At 44.5% G+C, this 15,813-nt stretch overlaps 1 protein-coding gene across 1 annotated transcript in view; it reads left to right on the top strand.

The window, feature by feature from the left end:
* ACP2 (acid phosphatase 2, lysosomal) overlaps positions 1–15,813 on the top strand; it is a 134,002-nt gene that overhangs the window by 4,384 nt on the left and 113,805 nt on the right. Inside the window, exons 2-5 of the mRNA XM_068261305.1 lie at positions 2,848–2,943; positions 6,361–6,447; positions 9,261–9,413; positions 9,530–9,628. Coding sequence (XP_068117406.1) covers positions 2,848–2,943; positions 6,361–6,447; positions 9,261–9,413; positions 9,530–9,628 — 435 coding nt within the window. The remainder of the gene's footprint in view (positions 1–2,847; positions 2,944–6,360; positions 6,448–9,260; positions 9,414–9,529; positions 9,629–15,813) is intronic.

Here is a 15,813-nt window from a genome sequence, read left to right as displayed (position 1 = left end):
GTTAGATGAAACTCCGCCTCTGCCGAGAATCTACCTTACAGCGGCCCCCGATGAAAGTCATTTGTCCGTGGAGATAATTAAAAATGCAACAAATGACTTTGACCTATTTGACTCTAAAGAAGCAGCCTTTATGAAGGGCGGTATATGTGCGTCAGGCTATTTCCTGTCATCTTTGCTCGTTACCGTGACTGTTTCATTTTTTAAGGATTAAGGACTGTCCACCTGTCATTTTTCATACTTCTTTAAAAGTTAATATTAGATTTTTGTGTGGTCTCGAAACCCTTTTACCTCCTGTTTTACTCTTAAATTTTAGGAAGTGAGAGGTCACGAAAGTAGCTGCAGGAAATGAAGTCAGTTTTTTTGGTTTTTTTTTCAAATGGCCACAAGACACAAAAAACGAGAATAGATTGTTACCCCTGTGCCCACTTTTCACAATTTAATAAATATTATATATGTTACATAAATGTGAGAGATGTTGTCACTTTTGTATGTTTGGAAGCCGGAGACTGGAGGTTAGCTCAGAAGAGATCAGTTTCTGCCCTCCGGCCGCTCTGTGGCTTGTAGTGCAGCCAGTTCAGCAACTTATTGCCGTAACAAGCAGATTCCCAGGCACGTGCTGTCCCATGATTGTGACACACAGGAAAACAACATACCCACAAATCAGGAACTTCCTGCATATGGGGACATGAGGTGTTCATGGACTCTTAAAGTGGAACACCATCACATTAATCTTCTTAAAGGACAACTAAATAGAGAGGTATATGGAGGCTGCTATATTTATTTCCTTTTAAACGATACCAGTTGCCTGGCAGCCCTGCTGACCCTCTGCCTCTAATACTATTAGCCATGGCCCCTGAACAAGCATGCAGCAGGTCAGGTGTTTCAGACATTGTCAGATCTGACCAGATTAGTTGCATGCTTGTTTCTGGTGTGATTCAGACACTGCTGCAGCCAAACAAACTAGCAGGGCTGCCAGGCCACTGACATTGTTTAAAAGGAAATAAACATGGCAGCCTCCATATACCTCTCTCTTCAGTTGTCCTTTTAAAGCGGACCTGAACTCAGAACCTCCTCTCTGCTGTAAAAGATAAGCAACAGCATATTAACCTTTTAAAGAAAAAAACATTTCTTTGTTACAGCTGATACAAATTCTGCAATAAATCTGCAGCGTGTCTACTTCCTGCTTTCATGAAAGCAGGCATAGGGTTGACATCCTGTGTTTACAAATTAGCTGCTCTGCCAAAGCAGCCAGCAGACACAGGGGAGAGATCAAATTACACTGGTGATTAATCACAGGTGAGGCGGAATTAGACGGGCTAAACTCTCTCAATACATACAGGGAGCCTTTCTCTGTGTTTTCCTTCTGTCCTGTGCAAGAGTTCAGCTCCACATTAATTAAGCGGTTTTACTGACATGTTCTCATTTGGGAAGTTAACTGGAAGTCAGAGTATTGTTCTGTAGGGTGGGAAACCCCCTCCATGGAATATGTCACTGCTAAGCCTGCCTCAGATTGGATACTGCAGCCGAGAAGCTAAGGGCTGGTGCACACGGGGTTCTGCGGCACGGCTGGTGGCAGCTGGTTTAGCCATTGCTAAACATTACTTTGCTACTGAGCATTTGTTCCCAGTATTTCTGCGTGGCTCGCATTTCTCAGCCTAGGGGCAGGTGACGCCGGCCGCTACATGTAGCGCCCAAGATGAGGGAACCTAATGCAACGTTTTTACAAACGACACTAACTGCCATCACCGTCGTTTACAAATTTCTCTCTGACTTCCTGTGTACTTCCTGGGACCTTGTTCACACTATGAGCGCTTTAAGCTTTTTAAAAGCGCTTGTGATTTTAAAAAGCGCTTTGAAAGTGCTCGAGCAATGATTTTCCTTGTGTGTGTTCTCACGGGAGCGATGAGCTTTCTTTCCAATCGCGAACGTGGGTCCTGCACCATTTCCTGAGTGTCTGTGCTATAATGCAAGGTATAGGAAAATCGCTAAGTGCTTGGAAAAGCAATTTTGTGAGGGCTTTTGTAAACAAACAAAAAAAAAATTAAATAGATTCAGTTCCAGGTCAAAGAGTTCACTTCCTGATTACAACTTACAACGCCGGGAAAAAGTGCTTTAATTAACCTCCTGAGCGGTATGGACGAGCTCAGCTCGTCCATCACCGCCGGAGGCTGCCGCTCAGGCCCTGCTGGGCCGATTTTCTTCAAATAAAGTGCAGCACACGCAGCCGGCACTTTGCCAGCCGCGTGTGCTGCCTGATCGCCGCCGCTCTGCGGCGATTCGCCGCGAGCAGCGGCGAAAGAGGGTCCCCCCAGCCGCCTGAGCCCAGCGTAGCCGGAACAAAAAGTTCCGGCCAGCGCTAAGGGCTGGATCGGAGGCGGCTGACGTCAGGACGTCGGCTGACGTCCATGACGTCACTCCGCTCGTCGCTATGGCGACGATCTAAGCAAAACAAGGAAGGCCGCTCATTGCGGCCTTCCGTGTTACTTTTGGCCGCCGGAGGCGATCAGAAGAACGCCTCCGGAGCGCCCTCTAGTGGGCTTTCATGCAGCCAACTTTTAGTTGGCTGCATGAAATAGTTTTTTTTAAATTAAAAAAAAACCCTCCCGCAGCCTCCCTGGCGATCTCAATAGAACGCCGGGGAGGTTAAAAAGCACTCAGCGCTTGCGATTGTGCTGGCGATTTATAATGTGAACTAGGCCTTATGGAACATTTGAGGCGTGGGGGTCCCAGGGACAGGAAATGAAAGGAAGTATGAATATGTGTGTCCTCAGGAGCTCCTATAAAGGCCCATCTTCACGGCCCTCCTGCTGATAATGGTGCTCACCAATCCTCTCTGTCGTCCTCCAGGTATATCGCCATGGGGATCGCTCGCCGGTCCGGGCTTACCCGAAGGATCCACATCAGGAGAGTGCCTGGCCCCAGGGCTTCGGGCAGCTTACACAGGTAGGAGAGACCATTGCCTCCCAGCTTGTTATATAAGGGAGAGTTCCTCCACCCCTACAAACCTATATGTGGTAGTCCTGCATGATATATAGAGCCACATTACAGCAAACCTCTAGTGAAAAGGGGATACTCATCTCAGGAGGATCCCCAAATCCTCACTGACCCCACCTCCAGTGCAAGTTTCCTCTTCTGTCCATGCACCTGGCCTTGTATGAGCACACGGCATTGGGCATGCACCAGTAAGTTCTGCACATGCTCAGTACAACAAAGCCGGGGGCGTGGCTAGAAGAAATCTACTCCACAAGGTTTTGTCAAATAGGTTTAGAGTGACCCTGCTCTGGAATTGTGGACTGTAGGGTATCCGGGAAGCTTCTGGGCTATCCAGAGGCTTATCTCTACTGAGCGAAGTAGCTATCTAACTTTGTAAATGTCTAAAGGTGCCCATACATTAGAACGAATATGGGCAGATTCGATTATCTCTAATCGAATCTGATTAGAGATAAATGTGTCTCTAGTCGAATCTGCCCATACACTACAGGGCTGATTCTCGTCCGATTTCAATGTGAAATCATCAGGGAATGGGCTGAGCCGCTGCGTCCGCCCTGCCGCTGCCCCCAAAATGTATAAATGTATGTAGTGTAGTGCATTTATACATTACCTGTCCTGTAGCAGCTCGCCGGGTCCATCCGTCCATCTCGCCGGTAAGCTGCATACACGCTAGCAGCGCATAGCGTCTGATGTCAGACATAGCGCCGCCGGCGTGTATGCGGAACCTGGCGAGATGGACGGAAACTGCGTGGAGGCTGACACCGGATGGGTAACTTCGGCCCGAAATTTTCCAGCATGCGCGATCGACCGTGCGGCCAATTTCTGTCCCGAAATTGGTCACTTTGTCGGTCATGCACTTTGCAGCACCAATTTTCATCCGATTCGATTATAATAATCAAATTCTATGGTCGGTTTGTTGGTTGGCTAGTGTATGACCCCCTTAAATGTTTTATTTCTTTTATTTTTTCCAGAAGAATTGACTCCCCTATAAATAAGCACTTTTCAATTGTGTTTTCTATTAGTAAGTAGGAGAGGTCAGGTGTATCGCTTTTCTCCTAATTTCACTGCTTTGCTGCTGTCCGATACAGTCTGATAATAGCCCTGATTATTATACAGCAGTGACCGGTCTTTTATGCCTGCTACACACCATACGATTTCCCATAAGATAGGTCGAATCGATTATTTCCGACCAGTCCGCTCTGATTTCCAATCGTTTTTCCTGATAGATTTTGTATAGACGTGATCAGAAAATCGATCAGAAAAATACTTAGAGATCAAATCGGACCTGTCAGAAATAATCAATTCGACCACCAGTCCGATGAGAAATTGCTTGGTGTGTACCAGGCATTCGTTGTCGGAAGGCTGATAGTCTAGTGCAGTTATCTGCAAACTTGGCTTTCCAGCTGTTAAGGAACTACAAGTTCCACAATGCATTGTGGGAGTCTGACAGCCACAGTCATGATTCATAAAGGCAAATGCATTGTGGTATTTGTAGTTCCTTAGCAGCTGGAGAGCCACGTTTGTAGATCACTGGTCTAGTGAATAACAGAAAGTGGTGTTCGGTCATTATTTTGTGCTGCGTGTTACTTACTACTACTTGTTGACTTTTACATCATTTTATGTTTGTTACTTGAAAAATTCTCTTAATTATAAGCTACATGTTGACATCCACAATCCTGTTTAGCAGAGACCCCCTTCATTGCGTACATGGCATCCTGGTCCCAGGGCTTTTTGGGGCAGGGTGACCCGAATGATGGGGGGGGGGGGGGAGAAGGGAGATAGAGTTTCCAAGTCGTCGCACCTCGGAGGGGATGTGATTGGAGGTCCGGCAGCCGTCAGATCCCCGAATCACTCCGTGCACTGTGTGTGGACTACAGCATTACTGCTATAGCCGCTCCAAGCTTCACCACTGAATGGTCTTGCAGCAGGAGCCGAAAAGCCCAACTGCAAGAGGAACTCCAGTGAAAATAATGTAATACAAAAAGTGCTTTATTTTTACAATTATGTATAAATGATGATTGAGTCAGTGTTTGCCCATTCTAAAATCTTTCCTCTCCCTGATTTACATTCTGACATTTATCACACGGTGACATTTTTACTGCTGGCAGGTGATGTCAGTGGAAGGAGGTGCTGCTTTTTTGGCAGTTGGAAAAAGCTGTTATTTCCCACACAGGAAACTGTCAGGACCCTGGTGCTGACATCACACTGTGGGAGGGGTTTCACCACAATATCAGCCATACAGAGCCCCCTGATGATCCATTTGTGAAAAGGTAAAGATTTCTGGTGGGAAAGGGGGTATCAGCTACTGATTGGGATGAAGTTCAGTCCTGGGTTACAGGTCCTCTTTCACCTTCATTTGCTTTGTGGGTTATTATTAGACCAGTGCAAGACTAAAGGTGGCCACACACCATACAATTTTTTTAAATATCTATTGCAATCAATTTTTCTGACGACTTGTAACATTTCAAAAATCTGACCAATGTACCACACACCTATGTTAAATTTTTCCCCAATTATGATAAAAATGATTGGAAACTGTGAGAAAATTGCTAGTATGTGTATATTAATGAATTGACAATCTAGCACACACCATACAATCTGTAGAAAAATTGAAGAAAAATTTCCAGCATTCCGGATCGATAAAAAAACGGGAAATCCCAAAAAAGCTTTTGATTTTTTTTTTCGGGAGAGCCGATCATATTTATCGAATTGCTGTAAAATCGGATTATTTTATTGCATCATGTGTGGCCACCTTAAGAACTGCCCAGGAGTTTGAGACTTTGGCACAGAGGGTGTAGGAACAGTGACAGGGCTGTGGGCCACAAGGGCGCAGAAAGCCACGTTTCCAAATCGCTGTCGATTGCTGACATTTTCCTGAAGCACTGGGCTAATGAAAGTCAATGGAGGCAAGCCCACAGGAGCGATTGCGATTAGTGAAATTGCAATTGCGTGTCCTGCTGCATTTTTGGAGTCATTGCTTTCCAATACAAAATATTGGAGCGCTGCAAAATCACTTTTGAATCGCTGTTGAATCTGTGATTTTGCAGAAATGTTGTGTGCCGCGATTGATTTTGAATAAAGTTTCAACAACATGCCAGGTCCGGGCGTGGCGGCTACTGTCACATAGCCCCGCCCCTTACACAGAAGCTATGACCTTATATGCAAGTGGGTGGGCCAACCCTCCGGAAGCCACTGCACATGGAGCAGGCATGTTGGGAAAACTTTATTCGGAATGCAAATCACAAGAGCTGTACGTCCCCATGTAGGGCGCTTGCGCTTTAGAATGTGCAAGCGCTGCTCTCAGTGGGCGCTCAGCCACAGAGTTATGTGCCGGATGAAATGCGCACTGATCCTGCACTCTCTTTTCAGATTGGGATGAAGCAGCACTGGGAGCTCGGACAAGCACTGCGAGCGCGATACAAAGGCTTCCTTAACGAGACGTACAACAGGCACGAGGTGAGAGATCCTAGATCACATATAAACTGCTAGTCCTTAAAGCAAACCTGAAGCAAAAAAAAAAACTTATCCAGTGCTCTCCCCAGGCTCTTTTAGCCGGGGTGCTCCACCCGGCTAGTTTTGATGACCACCCGGCTGTCATTGGCTCCCCTCCTCCTATGCTGTAAGCAGAATTGCATACAGAAGCACCGGCCCTGCATTCTCTTATCTCACCCACCCGGCTACTTTTTCATGCCACCTGGCTAGAAAAAATTTCTGGGGAGAACACTGTTATGAAACCACCGGCCCTGACTCCAGGTACCAAATATTACTCTGACTCCTCGACTCCAACTCCCCAACCCTGGTTACATCCCCCTTTAATTTCTCTGGGGCACACGCAATTCACTTTTTCTCCTAGGTGATACTTTTACAACTTATTAATAAAATGCCTTTTAAATTGGATCCGAGATAAACTTTTGCTCATTGCGTAATTGTGTTCCTTTCCTATTGTTTATAGGGCATTCCTCAAGCCAAATACTTTTTTTTTTTTTGTTTTAATACTCTAATTCCCTATAAACTAAACAAGCCTCGCCCACAGCTTCTCCAGAGTGCCTTGGCATTTTCAGACAGTAGCAAGGGCTTATGGGAGCTCAGTCTGGGCAGGAGGAGGGGGAGGTGTTACTAGCCATTGATTTCAGAGGCAGAGGGGAGGAGGAGAAAGGACTGAATTTGTCACATGACACACAGGCAAGCTGATAGCATCTCCAGCCCTCAGGCCTGTGATAAACAGACATGGCTGCCCTCATTGTATCACAGGAATAAATAATCATAAACTGTTGAAGCTGTTTGCAGCTAGATATGCTGTGTTAACTATCTACACTTTAGATAAGATATATAGACAAGTTACTTGTTATAGTTAGTTTTTCATCTCGTATCCGCTTTAAGCCACCAGCAAGCAAGAAAATACTCAAAATTATTTTGTCAGTACTTTTTCGCATACTTTTTGGTACTTTTTCAATTGGAAAGTGCTGAAAAGTTAATTTAAGTAGAAGATGAAAAATGTTCTCCTAGGTCAGTGATCTGTAAACTTGGCTCTCAAGCTGTTAAGGAACTACAAGTCCCACAATGCATCTGCCTTTATGAATCATGACTGTGGCTGTCAGACTCCCGCAATGCATTGTGGGACATGTAGTTCCTTAAAGAGAATCTGTATTGTTAAAATCGCACAAAAGTAAACATACCAGTGCGATAGGGGACATCTCCTATTACCCTCTGTCACAATTTCGCCGCTCCTCGCCGCATTAAAAGTGGTTAAAAACAGTTTTAAAAAGTTTGTTTATAAACAAACAAAATGGCCACCAAAACAGGAAGTAGGTTGATGTACATTATGTCCACACATAGAAAATACAACCATACACAAGCAGGCTGTATACAGCCTTCCTTTTGTATCTCAAGAGATCATTTGTGTGTTTCTTTCCCCCTGCAGTTCTCATGCACTGAAGTTTCAGGCTGCCCTTTTCTTCCTGCAAACAGCTTTGCCCTTGTCTGTAATTCTTCAGTATGTGAAAGCCCAGCCAGCTCAGAGGACGATTTATCCAGCTTGTAAAAGATAAGAGAGAAGCTGCCCTAATCTAAATAACACACAGGCAGTGTGCATAGAGGGGCCTGGAAGGGGGAGTTCATAGCAGAACCACAACACTGAAGAACTTGGCAGCCTTCCAGACACAGGCCTGACAAGTCTGACAAGAGAGAGATAAGTTGATTTATTACAGAGACAGTGATAGTAGAACGTGCTGCAGTAAGCCAGAACACATTAGAATAGCTTTTGGGACTTGTAGGATGATAAAAAACAGGATGCAATTTTTGTTACGGAGTCTCTTTAACAGTTGGAGAGCCAAGTTTACAGATCACTGCCATAGGAGATAACTCAGAAAAAGTGACTTGCATATGGGCCTCTGTCTTGGATGTTGTGAAGATATTGGCCTCGATTCATCATTGTCTTTGTGATAACTTTTTCCAGTTTGTTAAATTACCGAATTCGAAGTTTAGCGATTTCTAGTTGTATTCATCAAGGTTTTTCTGCATTCGGTGTGAATTTGATAAAATATCGATAACAATGCGGTAACCATTCGGTAACGTGATGATATTTCCATTTTACAGCGGTAATTTAACACAAGGCCATAAGATTCCCATGGAATTGTGGGTAAAAGGCAGTCCTTTGAACACCACGTAGCAACATTCTGAATAGGGCTTAACAACTGGACCAGGATTCTGGAAGTTGCTTGGGACAATCCCACAATTTCACCAGCTGCGGCTTGATAGGAAACTTTGCTGAAAAAATATAGTGCAGCAATTTAGTTACCCCTGGCACTGCCTGTGTTCTCTTACAAGATGATTCAAGAGAAATGCAGATGTCCTGGTATAGCAAATAAATCTATTCTCTTGCATATTGATATGGTTCTAGACCTTATTCTTGCCCTTCTGCACCTTTGAATCACTCTCAGCTGATACATAACAACTTCAGATGGCTCCATCTTCTCTGTCAGCAATAATCTGACAGGAATAACGACAGAGCAGTGAAGGAGATCACTCATCCTAAATGTAACGCTAAACCACGCCCACTTTCAATTTTCATGAATTGCACTTTCTTCCGTTTTATCGCATCATTACCGAATGCTCGCTAACAGCTGTAGATAACTTTGATGAATCCTGAAATCAACTTATCGAGTTCAGTATTTTACCGAGCTGTCGGTAATTGGTTCGATAAGTCTTGATGAATTGAGGCCTTTATAGATGTGTTTTAGTAATTCTTCCTATTCTCCTCGATGGATTAGATCTACGTGAGAAGCACGGATGTGGATCGGACGCTAATGAGTGCGGAGGCTAACCTGGCAGGTCTGTACCCGCCCGATGGCATCCAGGTGTTCAACCCTAACATCACCTGGCAGCCAATCCCAGTCCACACTGTGCCGGAGTCTGAGGATCAGGTGAGTCCCGGCACGGCACGTTCCGCTGGCTATAGGGAGCTCGTCCCGGCCGGACAGGCAGCACTTACTCATCCACACTCATAATGCCTTTTTTCTTTGTTTTTTTTTATCACTAGCTTTTGAAGTTTCCAATACTCCCGTGTCCCAAATATCTGAAGCTGCAGGAGGACACCAGGCATTCCCCAGAGTACGTCAACAAGACCAGAGACAATCTAGTAAGCGCATAGAGGGACGCCTGTAATGTCCAACTCCATTAGAGCCTAGTTTCTTAAAGTGGACCTGATCTCAGAACTTCCTCTGACAGGACGGCAGATGATCTCTTTGGTATGTTTGTTACTGAGAGTTCCAAAGCCACTAGAAGAGATCTCTGGTTTCCCAGAATGCTTGGGGATGGGGGGAGGGGAAGTTCAGCTTAATAAGTAGCCTGTGCTAACCCTCACTCGGAGGTTGGTGCTATACACCTATACATACAGCAATATATAGCTATAGGAAGTGCGCCTGATGGTGAAACTAGTATAGTTATTGTAAAGGTTGATGTCCTGAATAATTTACTGCATTCTGCTATATGTCACTACAGGGCCTCTTTACTGCATTCTGCTATATGTCACTACAGGGCCTCTTTACTGCACTCTGCTATATGTCACTACAGGGCCTATTTACTGCATTATAGTATATGTCACTACAGGGCCTCTTTACTGCATTATAGTATATGTCACTTCAGGGCCTCTTTACTGCATTCTACTATATGTCACTACAGGGCCTCTTTACTGCATTCTACTATATGTCACTACAGGGTCTCTTTACTGCATTCTGCTATATGTCACTAAAGGTCCTCTTTACTGCATCCTGCTATATGTCACTACAGGACCTCTTTACTGCATTCTTCTATATGTCACTACAGGGCCTCTTTACTGCATTCTGCTACATGTCACTACAGGGCTTCTTTACTGCATTCTGCTATATGTCACTACAGGGTCTCTTTACTGCATTCTGCTATATGTCACTAAAGGTCCTCTTTACTGCATTCTGCTATATGTCACTAAAGGTCCTCTTTACTGCATTCTGCTATATGTCACTACAGGGCCTCTTTACTGCATTCTGCTATATGTCACTACGGGGCCTCTTTACTGCATTGTGCTATATGTCACTACAGGGCCAGTTTACTGCATTCTACTATATGTCACTACAGGGCCTCTTTACTGCGTTCTGCTACATGTCACTACAGGGCCTCTTTACTGCATTCTGCTATATGTCACTACAGGGTCTCTTTACTGCATTCTGCTATATGTCACTAAAGGTCCTCTTTACTGCATTCTGCTATATGTCACTACAGGGCCTCTTTACTGCATTGTGCTATATGTCACTACGGGGCCTCTTTACTGCATTGTGCTATATGTCACTACAGGGCCAGTTTACTGCATTCTACTATATGTCACTACAGGGCCTCTTTACTGCATTCTGCTATATGTCACTACAGGGCCTCTTTACTGCATTCTGCTACATGTCACTACAGGGCCTCTTTACTGCATTCTATTATATATCACTACAGGGCCTCTTTACTGCATTCTGCTATATGTCACTACAGGGCCTCTGTACTGCATTCTGCTATATGTCACTACAGGGCCTCTTTACTGCATTCTGCTATATGTCACTACAGGGCCTCTGTACTGCATTCTGCTATATGTCACTACAGGGCCTCTTTACTGCATTCTGCTACATGTCACTACAGGGCCTCTTTACTGCATTCTGCTATATGTCACTACAGGGTCTCTTTACTGCATTCTGCTATATGTCACTAAAGGTCCTCTTTACTGCATTCTGCTATATGTCACTACAGGGCCTCTTTACTGCATTCTGCTATATGTCACTACAGGGCCTCTTTACTGCATTCTGCTATATGTCACTACAGGGCCTCTTTACTGCATACTGCTATATGTCACTACAGGGCCTCTTTACTGCATTCTACTATACGTCACTACAGGACCTCTTTACTGCATTCTGCTATATGTCACTACAGGGCCACTTTACTGCATTCTGCTATATGTCACTACAGGGCCTCTTTACTGCATTCTACTATAGGTCACTACAGGGCCTCTTTACTGCATTCTGCTATATGTCACTACAGGGCCACTTTACTGCATTCTGCTATATGTCACTACAGGGCCTCTTTACTGCATTCTGCTCTATGTCACTAGAGGGCCTCTTTACTGCATTCTGCTATATGTCACTACAGGGTCTCTTTACTGCATTCTGCTATATGTCACTACAGGGCCTCTTTACTGCATTATAGTATATGTCACTACAGGGCCTCTTTACTGCATTATAGTATATGTCACTACAGGGCCTCTTTACTGCATTCTACTATATGTCACTACAGGGCCTCTTTACTGCATTCTACTATATGTCACTACAGGGCCTCTTTACTGCATTCTACTATATGTCACTACAGGGCCTCTTTATTGCATTCTGCTATATGTCACTACAGGGCCTCTTTACTGCATTCTGCTATAGGTCACTACAGGGCCTCTTTACTGCATTCTGCTATATGTCACTACAGGGCCTCCTTACTGCATACTGCTATATGTCACTACAGGGCCTCTTTTCTGCATTCTGCTATATGTCACTACAGGGTCTCTTTACTGCATTCTGCTATATGTCACTAAAGGTCCTCTTTACTGCATCCTGCTATATGTCACTACAGGGCCTCTTTACTGCATTCTGCTATATGTCACTACAGGGCCTCTTTACTGCATTCTGCTACATGTCACTACAGGGCCTCTTTACTGCACTCTGCTATATGTCACTACAGGGCCTCTTTACTGCATTCTGCTATATGTCACTACAGGACCTCTTTACTGCATTCTGCTATATGTCACTACAGGGCCTCTTTACTGCATTCTGCTATATGTCACTACGGGGCCTCTTTACTGCATTGTGCTATATGTCACTACAGGGCCTCTTTACTGCATTCTGCTACATGTCACTACAGGGCCTCTTTACTGCATTCTGCTATATGTCACTACAGGGTCTCTTTACTGCATTCTGCTATATGTCACTAAAGGTCCTCTTTACTGCATTCTGCTATATGTCACTACAGGGCCTCTTTACTGCATTCTGCTATATGTCACTACGGGGCCTCTTTACTGCATTGTGCTATATGTCACTACAGGGCCAGTTTACTGCATTCTACTATATGTCACTACAGGGCCTCTTTACTGCATTCTGCTATATGTCACTACAGGGCCTCTTTACTGCATTCTACTATATGTCACTACAGGGCCTCTTTACTGCATTCTGCTATATGTCACTACAGGACCTCTTTACTGCATTCTGCTATATGTCACTACAGGGCCTCTTTACTGCATTCTACTATATGTCACTACAGGGCCTCTTTACTGCATTCTGCTATATGTCACTACAGGGCCTCTTTACTGCATTCTGCTACATGTCACTACAGGGCCTCTTTACTGCATTCTATTATATGTCACTACAGGGCCTCTTTACTGCATTCTGCTATATGTCACTACAGGGCCTCTTTACTGCATTCTACTATATGTCACTACAGGGCCTCTTTACTGCATTCTGCTATAGGTCACTACAGGGCCACTTTACTGCATTCTGCTATATGTCACTACAGGGCCTCTTTACTGCATTCTGCTCTATGTCCCTACAGGGCCTCTTTACTGCATTCTGCTATATGTCACTACAGGGCCTCTTTACTGCATTCTGCTATATGTCACTACAGGACCTCTTTACTGCATTCTGCTCTATGTCACTAGAGGGCCTCTTTACTGCATTCTGCTATATGTCACTACAGGGTCTCTTTACTGCATTCTGCTATATGTCACTACAGGGCCTCTTTACTGCATTATAGTATATGTCACTACAGGGCCTCTTTACTGCATTATAGTATATGTCACTACAGGGCCTCTTTACTGCATTCTACTATATGTCACTACAGGGCCTCTTTACTGCATTCTACTATATGTCACTACAGGGCCTCTTTACTGCATTCTACTATATGTCACTACAGGGCCTCTTTATTGCATTCTGCTATATGTCACTACAGGGCCTCTTTACTGCATTCTGCTTTATGTCACTACAGGGCCTCTTTACTGCATTCTGCTATATGTCACTACAGGGCCTCTTTACTGCATTCTGCTATAGGTCACTACAGGGCCTCTTTACTGCATTCTGCTATATGTCACTACAGGGCCTCCTTACTGCATTCTGCTATATGTCACTACAGGGCCTCCTTACTGCATACTGCTATATGTCACTACAGGGCCTCTTTTCTGCATTCTGCTATATGTCACTACAGGGTCTCTTTACTGCATTCTGCTATATGTCACTAAAGGTCCTCATTACTGCATCCTGCTATATGTCACTACAGGGCCTCTTTACTGCATTCTGCTATATGTCACTACAGGGCCTCTTTACTGCATTCTGCTACATGTCACTACAGGGCCTCTTTACTGCACTCTGCTATATGTCACTACAGGGCCTCTTTACTGCATTCTGCTATATGTCACTACAGGATCTCTTTACTGCATTCTGCTATATGTCACTACAGGGCCTCTTAACTGCATTCTGCTATATGTCACTACAGGGCTTCTTTACTGCATTCTGCTATATGTCACTACAGGGCCTCTTTACTGCATTCTGCTATATGTCACTACAGGACCTCTTTACTGCATTCTGCTATATGTCACTACAGGGCCTCTTTACTGCACTCTGCTATATGTCACTACAGGGCCTCTTTACTGCATTCTGCTATATGTCACTACAGGACCTCTTTACTGCATTCTGCTATATGTCACTACAGGGCCTCTTTACTGCATTCTGCTATATGTCACTACAGGGCCTCTTTACTGCATTCTACTATATGTCACTACAGGGCCTCTTTATTGCATTCTGCTATATGTCACTACAGGGCCTCTTTACTGCATTCTGCTTTATGTCACTACAGGGCCTCTTTACTGCATTCTGCTATATGTCACTACAGGGCCTCTTTACTGCATTCTGCTATAGGTCACTACAGGGCCTCTTTACTGCATTCTGCTATATGTCACTACAGGGCCTCCTTACTGCATACTGCTATATGTCACTACAGGGCCTCTTTTCTGCATTCTGCTATATGTCACTACAGGGTCTCTTTACTGCATTCTGCTATATGTCACTAAAGGTCCTCATTACTGCATCCTGCTATATGTCACTACAGGGCCTCTTTACTGCATTCTGCTATATGTCACTACAGGGCCTCTTTACTGCATTCTGCTACATGTCACTACAGGGCCTCTTTACTGCACTCTGCTATATGTCACTACAGGGCCTCTTTACTGCATTCTGCTATATGTCACTACAGGACCTCTTTACTGCATTCTGCTATATGTCACTACAGGGCTTCTTTACTGCATTCTGCTATATGTCACTACAGGGTCTCTTTACTGCATTCTGCTATATGTCACTAAAGGTCCTCTTTACTGCATTCTGCTATATGTCACTACAGGGCCTCTTTACTGCATTCTGCTATATGTCACTACGGGGCCTCTTTACTGCATTGTGCTATATGTCACTACAGGGCCAGTTTACTGCATTCTACTATATGTCACTACAGGGCCTCTTTACTGCATTCTGCTACATGTCACTACAGGGCCTCTTTACTGCATTCTGCTATATGTCACTAAAGGTCCTCTTTACTGCATTCTGCTATATGTCACTACAGGGCCTCTTTACTGCATTCTGCTATATGTCACTACAGGGTCTCTTTACTGCATTCTGCTATATGTCACTAAAGGTCCTCTTTACTGCATTCTGCTATATGTCACTACAGGGCCTCTTTACTGCATTCTGCTAAATGTCACTACAGGGCCTCTTTACTGCATTCTGCTATATGTCACCACAGGGCCTCTTTACTGCATTCTGCTTTATGCCACTACAGGGCCTCTTTACTGCATTCTGCTATATGTCACTACAGGGCCTCTTTACTGCATTGTGCTATATGTCACTACGGGGCCTCTTTACTGCATTGTGCTATATGTCACTACAGGGCCAGTTTACTGCATTCTACTATATGTCACTACAGGGCCTCTTTACTGCATTCTGCTATATGTCACTACAGGGCCTCTTTACTGCTTTCTGCTACATGTCACTACAGGGCCTCTTTACTGCATTCTGCTATATGTCACTACAGGGTCTCTTTACTGCATTCTGCTATATGTCACTAAAGGTCCTCTTTACTGCATTCTGCTATATGTCACTACAGGGCCTCTTTACTGCATTCTGCTATATGTCACTACGGGGCCTCTTTACTGCATTGTGCTATATGTCACTACAGGGCCAGTTTACTGCATTCTACTATATGTCACTACAGGGCCTCTTTACTGCATTCTGCTATATG

This window comes from Hyperolius riggenbachi, chromosome 11 (genome assembly GCF_040937935.1).
Source record: "Hyperolius riggenbachi isolate aHypRig1 chromosome 11, aHypRig1.pri, whole genome shotgun sequence".
NCBI classification, from domain to species: domain Eukaryota; kingdom Metazoa; phylum Chordata; class Amphibia; order Anura; family Hyperoliidae; genus Hyperolius; species Hyperolius riggenbachi.
This window is presented reverse-complemented; position numbering and strand designations above follow the sequence as displayed.